The following is a 21,868-nucleotide window of genomic DNA, read 5'->3' as shown; positions in this document are numbered from 1 at the left end:
TGGTCCATTTGTTTAATGGCAGGTATTTATACTGGGTATAGCAGATACAACATGTCCAAGTTAAGGCAAAGCTCTTAGTTGAAGAATATTCAAGGAGAATGATGAGTGATTATATTAAACCTTGAATGTTTCCACCCTATTATGAAAACAGGGAATACAACAAGGTCAAAACTCTGAAGTGACAAAATGAAGAGATAAATAAGGCACAATATGGAAAAAGAGGTGGTCTTCCAGACTGTTTTTTAGCAAAACCTCTACAATGCATTTTACTGTAACATCAGATTGTTTGATGTTTCTGTAATCTCAGGATTAACTAAATGTTCATGAGGCTGACTCATCAGTTTTGCTAATTGCAAGCTTGGATGGTCACTCTATTTGTCTTTTTTCTTCTGGGAGAAATGTGGTGTTCTACATTGCAGTTTTGTTGTGGTAATTATGAATCCCATCTGCAACATCATTTCAGACGAAAGAAAGGAGGGAAATGAAGATAGAGGAACTGATAGAGGGAGATTGGGAGAACAAGAAGGGAGAGAGCGAAAGAGAGAGAGAGAGACAGAAGGAAAGAGGAGGGTACAGCCAGCAGAGAGTGATGACTTTAAATACACAGTTATAGTTACCAGATATGCAAACAAAGACCTGGATTTCAGATAAATACAATATACAATACACACAATACTGTTGGTACATTTGATCTGTTAATGTAAATGTGGACACTTACAAGAACAATTAGATTCACTGATGGGACCACTTTTCATTTGCTGTAACAATTTTCACAAGTGCTTAAATAGTAATTAATCCATTGAGGGCATAATTATAATCAAAACATGCCTCAAATATCAATAATAGTGGCATTGCAGCATCGAGTGTATGTTTTGTGCGGCTATTGTAACCACACACACCACAGGGATGACCATACCATCATCAACAATTAGCATTATCATAAAGCTCAAGGCATTATTCACTGTTCAAAAACTACAACACTATATTTTCCAGTTTATGACATCTAAAAACAGCTAAAGAACTCAGAGGATAGACAAAGAAAATAAGTTATCATAGTAGCAAAAAAGATGAGAAGGCCTTTACCTTTAGTTTTCTCTCATAATAGATACAGTAAGAGGTTGTCATATTGAGCCGTTGAATGAAAGGTGGGTTTAGTGTGGCAGTCTGTGTACGTTTTGATTGAAAGCTGGGTCGGTCCACAGGAGCTTAAATATTATATTCTCTCTCTTCAGATCAGAGGCAACATAGCTAAATCAGTCCTCCATCTCCTTCCAGATCCTCTGCTGCTCTGACACTGACTTGTAATGTATTTACACAGGGTCTGCACCACAAAATCAGTCTACATCACACAAAAAGGCAAAATGTTGTATTTTAAAATAGGTGGAAACATCACAGTCAAACTACTGATGAATATCGGTGCCACAGCTAGACAGCCTGCTACAGTACTGTTGTTACTGCTCTTGTTGAAAGCAAAGTGAATACCTTTTACATGGTGCAAACACGGAGTGAGTCTGACCTTCAGAGCGTGTTGGTGTGTATGTGTGTGTAGTCAATCTCGGTTCTCCTCAGGTGTCCGCGGTGTGCCTGGGCGCTCGGTGGGACTTCTCCTCTCCTCTCCCTTTCCCTCTCTTCTCGCCACTCGGAGGAGCGTACTTCCTTTTGGTCTTTTTGCGTTTTTTATCAGAGCACCACACTCTCTCACAGTACTCCTCTACTCTCTGAGCATCCCCGTAGCCAATCAGCTGGAGGAACTCCTTGTACCACAGCCTGGAGTGGGGGCCTGGGACTGAGGATGGCCCCAGAGCCCTGGGGCTGATGCTGGGGACTAGTGGGGGGCCCATAGAGGAGGGGCAGGGAGCTGCAGCTTTATCGCCTTCCCCATCATTGGCCCGGTGAATCGCTGACGCCACGCTTTCCCCCCTGAGCACGTGTAGAGAGATACGTAATAATGTGTGCACATATCCATGTTCCACAGTCTGGCATACGTACATACCAGCATCAGAGCTTCTCACTCGTAAAAACAGCAGCCCGTGGGAGGTCATGATAACTCGCTCATCACCTCGAACCTATATGGTGGTAAAAACACAAAACATTTATTTCTAGCCATTGATGTTGCTATTCTTCAAGTCTATCAGTATAGACATTTCAACCACTGCTGCATTAGTTCTTCTTTCGAGAGACATTTTAATTTAAAAAACCTATAGAACTGAAGGATAAATGAAGAAACATTAGAACTTCAATAGTGCACTCAATACAGTGACTTCTGCATCTAAGTTTCTGCGAGGTATATAACCATCCCAGTGTTCTGTTTGCTGTAGTTTACACTGCATGTTTGAATTTAATGTTCAAATATAACCAAATAAATATATTCTTATAAACTTAAATTAATTTCCCATGGTTTGTGGGACTCTACTCACTTGAAAAATCAAGATAAATACCCAATAACAACACCTTCCAGAAAGAATGTCACATTTACACACGGACAGTCCACGAACCTCGCTATGTAACTGTAATACCATTCACCCCCTCTGCACTGAAGTAACAGCAGAAATAACAGTCAAACCAAAACTATTTGCATGGAAGGATATATCTAAAGGGGTAAGAGGGACCTTTTGTTTTTAGAGTGGTGTACACAATAGCAGAAAGTGGTTAATACATATTAAATATGATTTAAGTTAACTTGACTGTTATAGGTTTAGTGTATTGTATGTATGTGCGTTTGTAGTGCAATAGCCTGTTTAGTATGTTAACATTTAGATGATTTGATGTACAGGTCCATCAAACTCACCTCGTGTTTCTCTCCGTCTTTTTGTAGGAACCAGAGGACCTTGGCTTGAAGTGATCGAGGGACACATTCGAGTAAAGTGCTGTTGCTCTCCACACCGTACACCAGCCTCTCCTCAGCTCTTTGCCATTGCTCATCTACACACACACACACACACACACACACACACACACACACACACACAAACATCGTAAAATATAGTGCGCAAGAGAGATTGCAACGAACTGATGCGACCTTTCATTAGGTGACAAACAGAGTGGATTGTTCCAATCTATCGCCTCAGTAGAAGCGCACTAACCTCTTACCTCCAACTGCAATGACACAAGAAGAGGCCATATATTTTCATCTTCAGTCTTATGCTTCTGAAGAACTGCATCATTTACTTGCTTGTGTACAGTATTTGTCTGACACATTTGTTTGATACCAATGAATACACACACACAAACATGCACATACACATACACACATTTTATACACTAACCATCAATTTGCAGCCCATTGCACAGCTGGACAGCGTTGCCATGGCGAACATCCTGCCGTCTGAATCGTCTGCTGAGATGGGAGCACGGGAAGTAGAGGGAGCAATTTTGAACATGTGAGGAATGTACAAGAAACAGGTGAAAAAAAATCAAACAGGGTGACAGAAAAAAAAAAATCACAGAAAGAGGGATGTGATCAAGGGTGCACTGATTGGTATTAATAAACAACACCTGGCTATCATGTCTCTCACAGCCTGTGATAATGACTTTGCAAACCAGCCTCAGAGCACTGTGACATTCAGTGCAAGATGCTTTGATGGAACAGAACTACTGATAAAGGTGTGAACAGCTGGTATCACACACACACACACACACACACACACACACACACACACACACACACACACACACACACACACACACACACACACATCGGCAAGGAGAAAATATGGTCCTGTCTCTGAGTGTGTGTGCTGTTACCTTTTGGTGTAGACTCCAGCAGGGTAGTATCTGGTGCAGGTGAGACCATCCCAGGCACAGTAAGGGTCTCTGGCCAGACAACAATCAGCACATTCGGAGCCATAGAGGTCACACTGATGCAGTCTGACTTGGGCCACTCCCACTTCTGACCCAACATACAGCTGTTGCTGTTGACCCAACAGCATGAGCACCGTTAGCATCAGCACACAGTTGAATTGGATTCCATACTTTTGCCTTCTGTCATTACCTCATTCAACTGGGTTATATTAGACACAAGTAAGCAACAGAACATCTCAATTCTGTCAACACAATTTAATACAAAATGTACCAATGTTAACATCTTGTGGCTAAACAACAGAATTGCATGAGTGAACAATATATGGATTCACATGGTCCTCTTACCCGTTTAGGTGATATTATGATTTCTCTAATTGGAGTTGACACCTGCAAACAGGAAACATCTTACTGTTATTCAAAATCAAAGTTGAATCAGTGCATCAGCATATGCTATAAGAATAAAGTAACAAGAGCAGACAAAGTTATTTGTTACTAGAGGCTTCCCGTCATGCTTCTATCCATCCCAAATCAGGCCTAAATTAAAAGGCTTGCAGACTAGTTTTCAAATGTAACTGATCTCAGTAGAGTTGATATCTTCAAATCATTCTAAAGATCTCTCACAGCAGGTCTGCTGCTCAGTCATACTTGTGATACTTTTGATGATGGAAAGGAAGCAAATCAGGAATCAATTTTTTCAAAACACCCCGTTATTGTGTAACTGCAGCAATAACGGACTGTGGTCTGTTTGCACTAAAATAGAGAATTTGCTCGGTTACAGGGTCTACTTTTCTTTCACATTGTGGAGCTAAAAATGAGTACCTTGAATACTTGCAGCTCTTCCAGCAGCACCTCCTCCATAGTGTCTGTGTCTTTGTTGTAGATGGTGATAACTTTCAACACCACTGAGTCATCTAATAAAGAAGACAACAAGGTACAACAATTTACAACCAGTGCAAATATTCCAAACTGCCTCAGTATATGCAACACCTGTTTTAATATATGAGTTTATACCATCAAAATGTTGTGTGTTTGTGTTCAGAGTATCTTCTCTTTTTCTTTCATTATTGCAATATAATGCATAAGGCATTCTGCATTACACATTATTCTTCACAGTGTGTGTACCAGTGCCGATGTAGAGAACATGATAGTGCCCGTCCTGCGCTTGGACTCTATCCACGGCGATCTGGGTCAACTTTCTCCCGCCTGGCTCTGTCTGCAGCAGGACAGGTCTACGGTGCTGTGGAAGGACTGGCCGATACATCACGGGATGAGAACGCACAAACCGCAAAACCTCATCAGGAAACTCCTGAGAGCTTGAGAAGCCACCTCCGTTCACTTTACTGGCACACTGTTAAAGAGAGGGTGTGACAGGGACAAAGACAGATTGGTCATTTATACAGTGTAAAAATAAAAAAAAGCCGACATGCTTTCGTTTGGCTCAGACTGGCCCTGTATGACTGCTGAGCTACAGTAGTGCTGACATTCACCAGAGCTTTCCTACATCAACACTCTTCCTCCCAAATGGCGTCTGTCATGGACTTAGACTAGTAGAAAGTGCTGTGAATGCATAATGTTGGTACATCAGGGAATGACATCCTGTAAACATGACTTTATTCAGACTTTAAGACTCACAGATCCAGGTCGAGGGTAGGGGACTCTGTCCTCATAAGCTGTCCAGTGATGCTCAGGTCTCTCTCGGTAGGCAAATGGACCATTAAAGGCTGCTCTTATATCTTCCATGTGATAGACACATACTGCATAGCCTTTAAAAACCGCACTGCAAGAGAAGGTTTCATTCGTGATTTTCTGGATGGAAAATTGTGACTGTAAAATGAAATGCTGACGTCACACTCCATTCACCTTGTTGTGCTAAAGAGGCCAAATATTTCAGGGTTGTTGCCATCCTTGTTCTTGAGCACAAACACATCCTCTGAAACACAACATATTGAAATTAGCTGTTTGCTTGCCATACAAGGTTGACATTTTTACATGGTGAATAAAGTCAACTTAATTCCTGCTACGCATCAGCATGTTAGCACTGTCTTTGTGAGCATGTTGTCATGCAGACCTGTGCTAAGTACAGCTTCACAGAGTTGGTTGAGACAGTTTGTTAAGTACAGATAGTCTTTTGGGAGTCTAGGTCTGAAAGATTCTCCTAACAGGTTGAGCAATTGGTTCAAATTGTTCTTATCCTGCAGCAGACGGACAGATATGTTGTTCATCCACATGGATAGGAGACTCTTTGTGTATTTTGGAAATGTCTTCAGAACCGCAGGATGCCTTGTTAAATGAGTTTCTAGAGTTGTCAAATATCAGCCCTTCTTTATTTTTAGATTTTTTAAATTGAAAATGGATCTCTGTGACTAGAATGCAGCCTAAATATCATACATGAGAGGAACTCACTGGGGCTTTAGTCACTCTATACATCGGCTCCTGGCTGTGCATCTTAGGTAAACAATCCAGAGTGTTGAAATGTGTTGCTTTAGCATACTACTAAATATTGGTTACCACTACTGTAGGTCAGAACCACCATGTAACAAAAATCCTTCATACCACAGTGACTCTTCAAATCTTGAGGGATGTAGATGTAGATGCTTACATTAGTGTCAATCATTATAGACCTTGAATGTTAACAATACATTAATAACATTGCATGCAAAGAGTTTCCTTGTAGCCCCACCAAGTTCATCAAAGTGTGTATCAATGCCATTTGGTCCAGCCACAGAGCAGATGAGACGAGTTTTCAGGAAGGAGCTCCATCTATTCACCAGCATTCTCTGTCCTCCTTGGTCATTCTGAGAGACGGAGGCAGATATAGAATGGGAGTGCTGCTGTACTTTGGCTGGATTATGGCCAGACATCTTTTCACAGCATTTGCATTCTCACCGCACAGACTCGGCCCACACGAGTATACACAGCCTTGTTCCCTCCCTCGGCATCCATCTCTTGCTCAGTGAAGAAGAAGTAAACTTTATCATCATCTCTGTCAGCGTTGTCAGGAATAACTGCAGACCCCACAAATTTAGGCTCTGTAGGGAGAAGAATTTGTCACAAAAGGCTTGGAATGAAACACAAAGTTAAAAACTGGTTTAGTGCAAACAGTATGCCTGTTATTTATAAGCTGTTCATTTGAAATGTATCCTCATAAGATTGTTATGGTCTCTCTTGAAAATATATAATTAATTGGCAGGCCAGGACTGAGAAAAAACATATATGCAAGGGAAGATATTGTTTAACTATTTTAAAATTTTATTAAACAACACAAGCTCATGAATCATCAAATATAACCAGTCCTGATAAGAACAGTTATATTGACAACATGTGGAAGGCACACAGTCTACAGTACTCTCGCCCAGTGTCACATTTTATTTTACGTTTATTAACCAAACAGTTTGATTTACAATCATGAAACTAGCAGGTTTGGGAAGGAACATAAGTATAGATCACACTATCAATCATCACATCTCATGGGAATACCATCACATTGAACTGCCACACTATTTTTTATATATTTTTGAAAACAAGCTTTGTTAAATTTGTTACCACATATTCTATATATGTTTGCACTCCCTTGCATTCAAAAGGATATCAATTTCCAGTAATATACACCAACCATTAAGTTGCTGCTTGTCGTCTCTTTCAGTGCGTGTGTAGGTCTGGTTGTTAAGTCGACAAAACGCACCATCATTCTCCCAGTAGTCTGTGTACAGGCCAATATACAGCTCTCCTCCTAATATATGCACACACACAGACACAGGCACACACACACACACACACACACACACACACACACACACACACACACACACACACACACACACACACACCATTAACAACAATGCATGAAAATAAATGTGCTTAAATGTGAAACCCCTTTTACTGTGATTGAAATACAGACATGAAAGAACACCACAAGATGGCAGCATTGACTGGTTATAGGTCAACAAAGTAAACACATCTCCTCAATGTACAATTGCATCCTATGAGTGAAAACATACATCACAAACTGTGCTTTTAGCTCAACTGATGGTGAGGTGATGAGTGATCAGTGTCTTACTAGAGAGCGTAGACGTGCAGGGACTGTTGGTGTCGTATGGACAGCGTCCTCTGCCACTCATGATACTGTCTTCTTCAAGAGCAAACGGCCTGTCCTAAGAACATTAACACATGACACACGGGCATAGTTATTCATACACAAACATGCATGAAACACTCAAAAGTTGTGCCCTTGCAAAGGCTTTCCCAAACATCCAAACAAACCCCAGGAGGTGGTGTGTGGAGAGAGAGACAGAGACAAAGGTGAAGGAGAGAGAGGAGGGATCAGAAAGTGATGGATGAGAAAGAGGAAGAAAGACAGATGAGACCAGGAGTGATGGATGACCGAATGAAGGATTTTTGTCTGGATGTGTATAACCAACATAGTGAGTTCACTACTTCTGGTCTTCTGCTCCCATTACCCCACAGCAGGTGGCAGAAATGCACGTGTGCAGACACACACTCACACACACATACATAGAGAACTCCCTATATAACCACAGCTTTTATCTTGTGGGCCACCACAGTGTTTATGACTGTCACTGGCAGAACAGAGGGGATGTCATATATTGATTTACGAGTATCTCCAGAACCCCACTGTGCTGTGACTGCGCACCGGCATATGACTGTAACAGAAGTCTGGGTTCAACTCATCCATCATATTATAACAAAATCTAACTTAAAATAGGTAAAATAGGCTGATACAATATTACCTTTTTTTGTTGTTTTTGTTTTTATGTCCAGGCCAATGGTGCATTAATACTTAATTTGTTCCTCAGTGGTCTGCTTGGTAAATGGCAAAAGTATTTTCTCATTAATCATTATGTAAATATTATTCAGCTCATGCTTAAGGGTAATTGTAATCTCATACACCAAGTATAACATTTTTATGAGGCAACCTTGTTAAGTATTCTTAACAAGGTTAATATATATATATATATATATATATATATATGGACCCAGTTTTGCTCACTCTATGAGCGTTCCAATGATATGAGTGATGGTTAAGAGTGGCTGGCCTTTTTTCCCTGTTTACTCTGACAGCAACAGTGTCAGCTTTTTTCACTAAAAATGAGAGCCTTGTGTAGAACAATCCTCTCCCTCTAAGGAAAACAAAAACTCCACCCTCTCTTACTGTCTTTTCCGCCTCCACCTCACATCACTTATTGTTGCTAGGAGGTTGCATGAGATTAGCTGCTCAACATTCCAAGCTGTACTAATAGTTCTAGGAGCTCTTGGCTAAAACATCAAAACAGTGTGAAGAAGCTTTTGGCTACTCCAACTACAGACACAAGAGTGTACAGGAGAGGAGCATGTTGCAAAATTTGGCTGAGAGTATAATGATGAAATATGCAACGTTTTCATTAAAATAAGGAGCAGGAGGAACCCTTTTCATAGCACTTGAATATTTGGTTGTTAAAGCAAACTCTAGTTCTGTCTTTGGGACTCACCTGCCCAGTGTGTCCCACTCTGACCAGGACACAGATGGGGTTAAAGGATCCTGTTCCACAGACCAGCAAATGAGTCTGGTTGTACTGTTGCAAGACCTTGATGTAGTTAGCACACTCCGACTGTTGGAAGAGATACAGAGATGAAGCAATGGGTGGGGCGGAGGGTTGTTGGGTGAGGCTATATGAGGGTGAGTGAGGCCAGCAGAGAACATGATGTACTGGAAAAATTCCAGGCCTTTTACGGCCTCAGTAATAACATCAATACTTCAGGTTAAACAAAGGTTAATGAGCACCATGAGATATGTAAATCAATCGATTCATTCTGACAGTATCTATCTCTATAATGGATATATCTACCCACATATCAAATTGATTTGACTGCGTATATACATGCCAAGTTAATGCACATTATTAACTGGGCATTTCTGCTTTACTCTTGAAAATCAATCTCATCCATTCTACCAATGCCCAGTTGAGAACATGTATGCATTTGTATGCAGTCATGTCGACCGTGTCCCGTACCTTTTCCCTTCCCTTCATCAAACACTCCTCGATCTGAGATTCTGTACTGGCCCACTGGATCTGTGGGAAAACACAGTCACGCTCACATATTTACAATGAAGATGTTTCAACATAAATAAATACAAATACATGAAATATTTTCGACACAAATAGTTAGGTGTATATTATGTTCACTGCTCATAATCTCACAGGGGTATCGTACCACCTTTTCAATTTTGAAAAAAAGACTCAAAGTTAAAGTGCTGTTTTGCACTGATAATAGTCCTATGAAGATGCACACGTGCACAAATAGTTTGGCTAACCTATGGCCCTATGGGTGTGTGAGTTATGTCTCTTTCTAGTGAGAGATGAAAACAGGCCTACCTCTCTGTGGTGTGTGTTGACCCGGTCCAGGCTCAGGGAGAACAGAGCATTCTTGGCCCCAACGTAAAGCCTCCCGTAGCCCTCATCCAGCAGCATGGTCTGGGGCTGAAGAGATGCTGTCCCATGTCCCTGGAACACCCAGGTCCTGTTTAGCTGCCAAAGCTCTGCAGGCGACAAAGCGCGCACACAGAGATTAAGACAAAACAATACACAGAAGCAACACAATAGAGGTCTGCAATTAAGCAATTTCAGCTAGAAAGATATAGATAGGTAGACAGATTTCAAACACCCTTGTCTTTATCATTGCTTGTACTAACCAGCAAGATTACATTTGACCAAACATCAAGGGATTTCTAACTGCTCCAATAACCTGCATCTATGTCCCAAATGGCCCAATGGCCAAGGGCACATTGCAACATGTGTTTCTGATTCATAGCTTCCCCAAGCGGGGGTCAAAGAGCAGCAGGAGGGTTATCTTTATATCTCACCGCTCATGTGGCATCTATGCTTCCTCTCACCCAAGCCAGCTACGCTTCTTTGTGTCATTGGCTTGGTCATGAATCTACAAAGCGTCTTGTTTTTACCATCAGTAAAAGTTCACATGGCATAAAAGAGTACCGGCCACTCAAAGTCAACCTCCCATGCACCAGTACGTGCCGATAAACTAATACTGAGAGAAGGAACCATAGCAACCATGAACGCACTTTGCAGAAGCAGGGATGGAAGAAGTGGGATATGAGTCCTGGGAAAGATGTTGAGATTAATAGGAGGTACATGTGATGTACAAGCCGGGGTTTATGGACGCTTTAACCAGGAGGAAGCAGTTTTATCAGACAGGAAACGGAACCAGTCTCTTTATCAGCCATTCGTTTTAGATCAGCTGACACTCCCTGTCAGTCTTGCTTTAGGTGTTTTGAAATCCTACTTTAAAACAGAAGCAATGGACCATGACAGATATGTCATGAAATATAAACGCACACTCATCAAATTACACACCAAGCAGACACAGATAGTCTACATGCACACATGCAACACCACCCAGTTGTATGATTGAAACTGACAAGCCGCTCCTCTATACCTGCTCTTTGTGAGCTTCTGGAGAGGATGAGGGTGAAAGGATTTAAACAAAGTGCTGAGGCCCCAGAGGTGTGCACTTCCTCTGGCGTGCATTGGCCTGAAAACCCTTTCATTAACACATGACCGGGTTAGACCGGGTGTCCTTGTAAAAGACGAAATGGGGATCTGGTGTGTGTTAGCACAACCTTTGAAACCTCAGACAGATTTAAGCAGTCAAGCCAGGGTTTGCGAACAAATTTATAGCATTGCTCATGCTGTATTCTCTCCATTTGGTTTTACTTTCATCCACATGTGGCAAGAGCTTTAGGGGTAAAATGAGAGGAGACCAACAACACCACCTGGGGAATTACACCCCAGGAAACATGGACTTAAGAACCTTAAGATATTGTTTTGAGAATCGATAAGGCACACCGATTCATTACCGATCGGAAGTAGAGAAGTGTTTTGTAAAATGAACCAAATGTTTTATTTAAGCAATCAAATGAGCATCGATGGGAGCTGCGGGGAGGAAATATGAATGAACAAATGAAAATAACAAAAACAAATAAAGGATTAAAAATAATTCTTTATTATAAATTAAGCTTAAAAAGGCCTCTAAAAGTACATCACTCTAGGTGCGTGGAAACAAACAAGGAGGCGAGTATTCCCTTTGGCTGCACCATGTGGCCATTTATTTCCATCCATCAAAACAAAACACATTCACTTCCTGCCACCCTTTAACCCCCCCCTGTCACCAGGGTTACGCCACTTTCCTTAAAGGGGCCCCGTGAATTCGGTCGTTCCCTACGTCACAATCTTTAATATTCTAGAATGCCCTGTCCAACATAACTAAGCAAAACTGCAGGATTTAAGTTGAGGCCAGTGCAGTGGTGCCACCAGTCACTCACCATGCAACACAACTGTCCCCAACAGAAATTGTGCATTCTACACTCATATCCCAGTGCACATGCATGCCACTGGCAATAGTCACTCACTGTAGGAATAACAACAATGGCGTATCTGTAACACAAAACACTACCAGCCACCACAGAGACAGGACAGAGGCCAAAAAACAAAGAGGCTATGCCAACAGGTGCCCTTCATAATCTGGCCCTGATTAGGGAATTGGTTGGGGGAGGAGCCAGCCTTCGGGGTGCGTTCACAACATCCTATGCTGCATTCACTACTCGGGGGGCATTCCACACATCAGGCCATCTGTGCACTGCTCTTCAGAAAAACTCCCTTTAAATGAAGAGAGAGTAAAATAAAGCATGATTGTAATACTATGCCAACCTCACAGCTACCTCAAATAATGCTGAGATGTCGTTAAATGCAGGGGCTGCAGGGGGTAATTGTGTAATTTGTTTTCCTAGCATCTGTATATTTTTTGTGATACTTGATCTCCAAGATAGAAAGAGAGAGTGTTTATCCAATGTTTGTAGATTACTCAGAGCAATGGCATACACTCTGTAGAAGGTTTTATTTGTTTAACATAGGATTAGGTATCCACAGGGGAATGGGTGACTGTGTATATTTTGTTGCTATTAAGATTTCTACGTTGGAGACAAGCGACTGTTTGTTTGAGTAGTATTGGGTCTCGGGTGGTTAGGTGGCAGAGACTGAGGGGATGTGGCAGTGGCGTTCTGCCAGGCCTCAGACATGCTTCCTGTAATTATGTAATCCACACACACTTGGAGCTCTTTCTCTCCCTCTCTCTCTTAGTCACACACACGCATGCACGCACACACACACGCACACACACACGCACACTGTCTCTCATCTCTATCTTCCTTCTGAGCGAAGTTGAATTTGTATTGAGGACAGTAAACAACTCAACTCCAACTTTTCCACAAGTGTTAGGCCGAGCTCTCAAACAATCAGCTCCTTCTTCATGTGAAGTTGAATCTGCTACCACTTATTTAGATGACAGACGTGAACGGCTATTTAAAGTGATGGAGTAAACAGTCCACTAGTCAAACCCTTTTATTTTCATCTACTTTTCACTTGTCTTTTTTAATAATCTTGACTAGCAGCAGATTTATATGGAGACATGCAGTACATACAGCAAACAAGCTGTTTTGCTCTCTCTCTCACACACAAACACAAATACAGATACATTTCGTTCTATAATTTTGTTTAAATGTGTAGAATTGTAAATATGATATTTTAGATGTCTTCAACTCTAAACTGGAATGTTTCCATGCCATGCGCATGTGGTTAAACAAAAAGAGGAAACTCAAACAACGATCAGCTTCAAAGGAAAGAGAAAAAAGGAGAGAGAAAGAAAGAAAGAAAGTTCCATTCCCACCAGTATGCAAATACAAGTGAAAAGAAAGTACAATCCAACACATTCTCACTCCCAACTCATTAAAGACCAACACTAAGTCAGTGGCCCTAAGGTTCAAACTATGACGCTCTTCCCCTCCAGCATTGGTTTTGGACGCGTCATGGACGGCGTCTTAGTTTCAACTATTGGAACATATGCTACTAACGTGAGTCACGTGACTAACGACTGGCATGACAAAGTGTGAACATTTACTTTTAGTTTAGCACCAGACACGAACAGCTAACCCTTTTTTCCCCATTTTGTCAGATGAGTCATTAGTCACGTGATTCATTTGTCACTCGATAGACACTTGAGTCAGTGGTCCAGTTAAGTCCACCATGCTCTTTCCTTACTAAGTGGTTTTGTTGCCGAAACCTAATTTCCTGTGAAGACAGAAGGTTTTTTTTGTAACAAGCTGTCACTCATGTGCAAAACTGACGCTGCTTCATAGTTTTAAGGATAGGAGCACTGACCAATCTGCATTACAGCGGCCTCATGGACGAAAGTCCTCGGTTTGTTTGACCCATCCAGCGAAAGTGGAATATTGCACACTTTATACTCCTTCTGATGCTCTGAGCATCCAATAATGATACGGGTGGGTTTACATTGGAGTTAGTTGAAAGCTATGTGCGTCGCATACAGATGTTAAAGCTCTGTTTGTCAGTATCAGATGCCCTGACAAAGTTTCAGCATTTGACGAGTTGGAAGTTGTAAAATCTAATTTATAATAAGGTGTTGATGAATCAGCTTACACAGAATTTCAGAGTTACAATTAAACACGACGGGTGGATGCGATTGCACTGACAAACCGAGAGAGAAACCGAGATCACAATGCTGTTTAAAAGGTTTCTTCTCTGTGATTATGTGCACCGGTTACAGACAGTTGAGGCCACTGCTTAAACTGAAGAAGGGACAGGGGGGATTTCCGCAATTCCCCTTTCTCTCTCTCTCTCTCTCTCTCCCTCTCACGCTATCGTTTCTCCAAGTTTTTCTTGCCATCTGCAGCCAATGAGGGCTCCTTAGCCGTAAGCTAAGGAGCTGAGAAGAGGAGGGTGTTCCTCCATCAGCAACTGAGCCAGGGAGACACATGGCCCTACTGTGATCTCACTTCAAATGGAAAACACAGGGAAAAAGGACTCCCTTAAGACAAACACTTTCCTCGGCTGTCTGAGGAGTGCTGAGAGATGCCCGAGAAGATATGGTAAATATTCATGTGTAGTCAAAGATAAATGCACACAGGAGTTCATATAAAACATTCCTCAGGAAACTTAAAAACACACATTTTATTTTCTCATACACACATTTAATTTCAGAAGTAAAACCAGTAGGCAGTCTCATATTTCCAGTGAAAAAAGCGTATGTAGGTTTACGTATTGAGTTATGGGAGTTGTGCTGGAACAGAAACAAAGAGAATGATTGGAGTGGGCTGGAGTTAAAGTTGACAAGAATGAGGAGGGAGTCTGTTCACCTTGTCAAGGCCTGAGACTGTGGAGCCCCTGGGTGGGGAGGGGGTCCGGAGTCGGAGAACTGGGGTGTGATGCTATTATCGGTATACAGCCTCGTGCTCCCGTATCCTCTTGTGTGTGCGGGGAGAATGAAAAATTAAAGCCACATGGAGAGAGAGAGAGAGAGAGAGAGAGCGAGAGAGAGCAGCGCATGTTTCTCTGTAATAAAGACTAAGTGTAAGTCTGTGACCTGATTGATGTTATAAATCAGGGGTGCGCATTTACAACTGACATTTTATTTTGTTATTGGACCGAACTGGTATATAAACCTCTTAATCGAACCATGCAGTGTTCCCATACAGTATGTGTGTCACAAGTGGACATTTAATCAAAGTCCATCTACATCAGCTCCAAACTATATGTCCTCAAATATACATGTATATAACTTTGGAGCCCAACTTAATTAGTGATTGATGTGGGTTACTGTGGGTCAACGCATGAATGTCAAAAGAAAAAATGTAAACAGATTTTGATATGTGCTGTGGAATATCTAAAGCAATGTCAATACAGAAAAAAGGTTTGCTCAGTTCTTTAAGCCGCATAACACAGTCAACACATTTAGATTTCTTTGCTGTATTTGTAAGTGCACTAGTTATTACGTTTATTACCCTTTTAAGGTTATTATAAGTTGAACCAACAACTTGAGTGGAGGTATCCCATTTTGTTTCTTCTCTGTCTCCCACTAGTTGGCATAACAAAATAACAAGCATTGCGTTTAACTGCCATCCTACTAGCAATTGTCATTTCTGTGTCTTGAAGTGCTCCCCTCAGTTGTCATCTGTCATCCTCTCCTCCCCCCCCTTTCTTATGATATTGCAGCATTCTCTCTGAATACTTTTTGTGCCTTCTCTTTTTTTTTTCCAGGCCCAACACTTTACTCATCTCCTCTCCCTGATCCCTTCACCGGGAAAAGGTCAGAAAGGATATTAGAGTTTCACCAGCTGCCTTCCCCTCCGGACATCTCATGAATGAGCTGCAGAGCACACGTAACACAATGGGAGAGAAAAGGACGCTGAGATGTACACAGACAAAATGAGAAAGTGAGAGAGAGAGGTGACAGTGGAGCAGAGGGGGTTGAGAAAATATCTCTTTTCCTTTGCTGACCTAAAAGGCGTGATTTATCTAATCACTGCCATAACCTTCATTTTCCTGGTTTTATGTATAAGTATATGACTGCCCTATGGCCATGATCCAACGTGGTAAATGTTAATTATAGGGTGCACATGTAGGTGGAAGAAAGTCACAAATTAGATTTATATAGAAAACATTAAAACATAAAAAATCCCCCCCCATTCATTTCATTTTGGGCAGACACAACTTGAGGCCATACTGGTATTCCCCATCTCACCTTCAGAAGACAGTCACCTACAGCCACATCATTTCAAGGTTGTAAAATATAGAGAGAGAGAGCGGTGTCTTGTCTGGAGAGGAAGGTTTAAAATTACAGCTCAAAGGGGGTTTTCATACATACAGTAATTGCTACCTGAGTAACCCCTGTGTTCACACATGCACGTACCTCAGCCCCTTCTGCTTAAATCTCCTAATTTTACAGTAAATGCTGAAGAAAAGAAATAGGTTAAGTATTTGTTGAACAATGTATATCCAGAAGCGTAATGTGCTTACCTATATGTTCAGTCATTCCATTTTTGAAGACTACATACACATAGATCATGTATGAGTAAATCCAGCTGCTAAGTGCTTCAACCAACTTTTGTTTTCAATGAGGTACATCTTGGGTTGAAATAGGGAAAGCACATGTGTTTATTTATATAGGTGAACATATACAGTATGATGTTAAACCTCTCAGGACAGCTTAGCATCACCAGATAACTTTATTCACCTTCACAGATCTGTTGAGGAAAAATATTTATCCCTAAATGATTACGACTTTTAAGTAAAAACATCTTTGGCAGACATGCTGAAGGTATGCATGGTCAATTGAATTATTGTGAAATGGTTATGTTTTATTCTGTGTGCTTGCCATCGCTGCCCTCATGAACACTTTTACTTGTCTGACACATGTTTTTAGGAGAGAAAGATTTACTGTAATGTTAATATGTAAGGGGTTTTGGGGGGATTCTTTCAAGATGTTTTGCTACAAACAGAAGCAAGAGCATGCAGACTCTCTCAGCTATGAATAATGTAGTTTTAATACCACAGTTTTCTTTCATTTCTTTATCAGATAATGATTTCTGTAAGGGCACATTACCAGAGCAGGTATGGACAGGTATGGACAGGTACCTATTATATGGGTTTTAAGCTTCAGTAAATCAGAAAATCATTATTCGTCTAAAACACTACACTGAATTGAAATGACGGAATCAACAGGATTTGAATGTCCAACACAAGTGCAAAGTTAACGAATCAAATATATCAAACTATGCAGATGTGCAAAGATTTTCGAAGGGTCTTTGGTCTGATTAGGTCAATACTATTGCAAAAACTGCTGTATTACACTCCCTGCAGCTCAAGCCAAGCATGATGACAGTGCTGTGGAGGCAACAAAATAAGCTTGGCCACCTACCTGCAGCCTGTCAAGAACCTGACACATGCTATCTGCATAACAGCTTCATTAGCAGCAGAATTGATGGTCATCCGAAAAGAAGAGCTCATTTCACTCCACAGGCTACAAGACTAGGACGATGCAGATCCAAATCTGTGACCAAAGGCACACGAATGAAACAAAACAAACTTTTCTATTCTGCTATGTTGAGCACATCGCTCTGCAGAGCATTTCTATGTATAAGAAGTCAGGATTTAGGAAGTTTGATTGGCCAAAAGTCCAAGCAATTGAGGTCTTTAGCTTGTGTTTAAGGTCTTCGGAAGCTGTGTAGTCAAAGATTAGGTTCAATTACCTGTACAGACAGCTGTGAGTCTGTTATTGTAACTCAATACTCCATGTGAAATGGGTAATAACCTTTTGGAACTGAAGTTAATCAGGGAGTAGGCAAATAATGCAGGGATCAAAGCGAAATCAACTGCAGATGGAAAAATCTCCACTGGTCCAGAAGTCTAGACAAGAAGATGGGGAATAGATGAAAGAGACATCTAATAACGATTCCACACCATGTGTGAGGTGTAGTTAACATCAAAGCATGCAAAGATCCATACCCAATGGTAGAAAGGCCGTCCTTCAGACACATGATAGTGTGCTCAAAGGAATTTGTTTCCAGAAACTGGGAGAAAATTGATCTGATATATCATTGAGATCTGCCCATGTGACCAGAAGCTGGTAAAACAATATGTCTGCACTTATATTATCAACTTTTATTTCACATTGCGAATCTTAATGTCAAAGTGCAGAATCTAGTTTTCCCACCCTGTTTTGATACCATATGTGATGGTGATATTAAACCACATACCTCTCGGTCTCCTTGAACTCCATCCAAGTCATTGGCGTGTGTGGTAATTCACACTATTCTACTTGTGCATGTGTGTATGTGTCTGTATGTCTGTGTGTTTGTGTGTGTGTGTGTGTGTGCGCGTGCATGTGTTTGGGTGAGCTAACGGGATGTGTGCAAAAATCACTGACAAAACCCATGAGGAATATATTATGGCTTAGATGTTTTTCATTCCATAATGATAGGACCCAACTGCAGCCATTTCATGGTGCTCTGTGCTAGCCAGAACATGTAGTAGCTTTTCAAAGGAGAGAGAGAGGGAGGGAACAGCTTTCCCCTCAGGTGGTTAAGGAATTAGTCATAACTAATATTGATGTGGTATTTATGACTAAGCACATGACTGAGCACTGATCTGCTCACTTTTCTTGTCATATGAGCTTTGCATTACTGTGGACAAAAGAGCCAATCTCTTCTTCTCGTTATCTTCTCTCAATTTACCTTTCAACTTCATTAAGGTTATATTTCCATTAAGTCTCACTAGAAAAGTGTAACATTTATTGTAGATATGCACATCATAATTCAGAATAATTGCAAACCCTCTTCAAAGATGAACCAGACTTGTCAACTCTCCTGACTCACACCACCGTTTTTATGTATGAGTTACTGACCAAATTCCACACCTATATTCAACCATGACTAACAGGCTTATGTGGAATCATCACCTTCTGTTGCTTTAGAGATCAAAGATACTGTGTGCAAAAGCCAATGTTTACGAAAGAGTTTTATCTATCGAGATAAAACCACCATTATCGTCCAAGAGATAAACGACCATCAGGCCGCATACCAGTGCATGCACATCCATATCACACACTCCCACGAGAACAGGCACACACAAACACTTTTCTCTACGCAGCCGCGTCCATTCCCACGTCCAAAAAAAGCCACCACCATCGCTCTGCCGCTACGGCATGAGAGACAGCCACATTGTGGATTCTCAGCCCACATGGCCGAGGAATCAAAACAAACTACAAGGAGACTCCTTGAAAATCAGCAGTGAGTGAAAAAAAGAATGCACTTCACAAAGTCAGAGCAGAAGTCCGATCAAACCCTGCATAGTTCTCCCAGGCTGAGACATCTTCAATGACCATGTGGTTACGTGATAATGATAACCTGCGGCTTCTTTTGCTCGCTCACAGAGGATGCCGCTTCTCTGACTTTACTTTTTTTTATAGCACACGTTCTGTGTTCGAGCATTTTTGGTCCTATGTTGTATTTTACACAACATCTTGAAAGGAAATATATAATTCACTTGTTAAATCTGATTTAAAAAAACATTTTAACATTCATTTTGTTCATTTTGGTAGTACCAACAGAAATGTCGCAATGAAAACTGCTATAAATTGAGAGCAGAGGTCTATTAAAACGTGAACAATTCTGTTCTGTTACACCCGTCTTCTTCTCAGTCTGCACTAAAGGCACTGAACAGAGAATGCTAGTTTCGGTTGAGGCTGTATTGACTATTCCTGATAGTTTAACACACTGTGCTGCATCACCTGAAGGCTGACTTTGCCTTCATATTGATTGCAGCACAACAGAGCATCTAAATTTGTGCAACATAGCAATGTGCTGCAAAAGAAGATTTAATGCAATAAAAGAAACACATAGGTATTACTTACCTGTGTGAGAGAGCCGTATCCTCGGGTAGATGCTGCGGGCTGTGTGAGCCGTGCCGAGCAGAACAAAATACAGCAGCATCAGTGTCAGATACACAGTCCGTATGCACTCTGCCATCCTCATTGAGAAACTCTCTCCACGTTCATCTACACAGAAATCCTGCAAGTCCACTCAATATGGGCAGCAAAGTCCATGGGAAAAAAAAGAAAGTGTTTTTGCTGCAAGTTCCTGCAAACAATGTTTAATAAGAAATAGCAATCCAACAAAAGTCTACTTGGAGGAAACTGTCCATTTTCTGACTATCACCACAATGTGTATCTAGATGTATCTGCAGCTTCTATACAGTCTCTGCTTTCTCCTATAGCAGCCTGATGAAAGCTGCATCCACCCACTACCTCGCTGGACAGGATAGTGCTCTGGCTGTTATCCTTGTTTGGTCTCAGTAACCAGGGAGAAAAGAAGTCCAGTTGCTACATTCACGCCGCAGTGCCCACTGCTCTCTGTCCATATGTCAGTCCGTCTGTTTGTTTGTCTGTCTGTATGCCCAGCTCAGATCAAGTCTTTGTGATCTGATGACAGAAAAAATATAAAATAATAAATCAAGCCTATGAATTCCACAAAGGTGTTGGAGCTGATTTGTAAAACCTCAGTGCATTTGTGTTCCCCAGCAGGGCAGGCAGGCAGGCAGGCAGGCAGGCAGGGCTGGAGCTGCTTTACTGTATCCTCAGGCTGCGTTCCTCCTCTTGGGTCCACTGGAGCTAGTCATTCTCTGGACGGAAGCCCAGGAAAAGGCAGAGCGGGAGAGGGAGAGGGGAGGAGTGGGGAGCCTCGTGCCTGGCGTGCGGTCTCCCTGCACTGGGCAAGAAAGTGAAGCTCTCCTAACTCTGCTCACGCTCCAACAGTCAGGGAGGATCCAAACCTCACCTCAAACCTCAGTGAGTGCAGTTAAGATGGCTTCTACCACTGCTACTGATCTGGGCAGAGGCCACCTGCCTCTGCGTGGTGTGTCTGAGTAAAAGCCTGTGTGTGTGGTTGGTAATGAGGGGAGGGTGTATCAGCTTGAAGGGATGAAAATTGCCTGCTCCTTCCTCTAGATCGTCTTGAGATCTCTCTCTGTCTCTCCCTCCCAGGCAGCTGGATTAAATGTGCTGTGTCTCCCAGGCTCAGTACGACTCTCCCCTTCTCTCCTCTAAGAAATACTGCCTCTCATGTCTTTCTACAGAACACCCCTTGCTTCTCCTCTCCCCTTGCCGTCCTCCTTCACCACCTTCTTTATGCTCTTACCTCCACTGCATTAACATAAACCCTGAGCCAAGGTTTACAGCCTCTTAACTCAAGTGATTTTTTTCATTTTCAATTATTGCCCTCTTTGTGTTTGTTTCCATGTGGATAGTCATTATCACTGTTACCATGGATTTTCATGTACAAGGTTTCTTTCATGCCCTGCCCATTAAATCTCTCCTTCTGTTTATCTACAGTATCTACCTACCTCTCCCACTCATCAGTTCTGTAAAAGCTAGTTATTACTTTGTCCTTACTTCATGTATCCTTCCATGCCTGGCTTTTTTGTCTGTCCTACTGTATTCTGTATGAGTTACTGTCTACACCTGTTTGTCTGTGTGTACATTTTTCTGTGAGTACAGACATTCAAGTACTGTGTAAAACATGTACATGTCGAACTTATTGACATGCAGTCTTGTGTTGTGTCCGTGTCGTCTTGTGTTTTGTCTCAAGGTCCACAGCTTTCTGAACCCAAACACACTCAAAAAAGAAAACATAAAATGTACAAGATGT

The 21,868-nt window shown here is 41.7% G+C and overlaps 1 protein-coding gene across 2 annotated transcripts; it reads right to left on the bottom strand.

Annotated features, from left to right (window-relative positions):
• Positions 1–374: 374 nt before the first annotated feature.
• Positions 375–21,195, bottom strand: sema3e (sema domain, immunoglobulin domain (Ig), short basic domain, secreted, (semaphorin) 3E). Of its 2 annotated transcripts, none has more exons than XM_079272777.1 (17): positions 20,077–21,195; positions 10,173–10,336; positions 9,810–9,869; positions 9,288–9,407; positions 7,859–7,952; positions 7,415–7,531; positions 6,688–6,830; positions 6,482–6,596; positions 5,662–5,731; positions 5,434–5,578; positions 4,924–5,149; positions 4,621–4,712; positions 4,147–4,188; positions 3,745–3,911; positions 3,267–3,337; positions 2,789–2,922; positions 375–2,066 (listed from the first exon to the last, which is right to left on the bottom strand). In XM_079272777.1, exons 1-17 carry the CDS (start codon positions 20,195–20,197, stop codon positions 1,566–1,568), a joined length of 2,382 nt encoding a protein of 793 aa, XP_079128903.1. In that variant the 5' UTR covers positions 20,198–21,195; the 3' UTR covers positions 375–1,565. The 2 variants fall into 2 exon arrangements, with proteins under 2 accessions (XP_079128903.1, XP_079128904.1); XM_079272778.1 differs by having other exon boundaries at positions 3,267–3,334.
• Between the last annotated feature and the right edge of the window lie 673 nt (positions 21,196–21,868).

This window comes from Melanostigma gelatinosum (assembly GCF_949748355.1).
Source record: "Melanostigma gelatinosum genome assembly, chromosome: 1".
NCBI classification, from domain to species: domain Eukaryota; kingdom Metazoa; phylum Chordata; class Actinopteri; order Perciformes; family Zoarcidae; genus Melanostigma; species Melanostigma gelatinosum.
The sequence above is the reverse complement of the archived record's forward strand: the minus strand, read 5'-3'. Positions and strand labels throughout refer to the sequence as shown.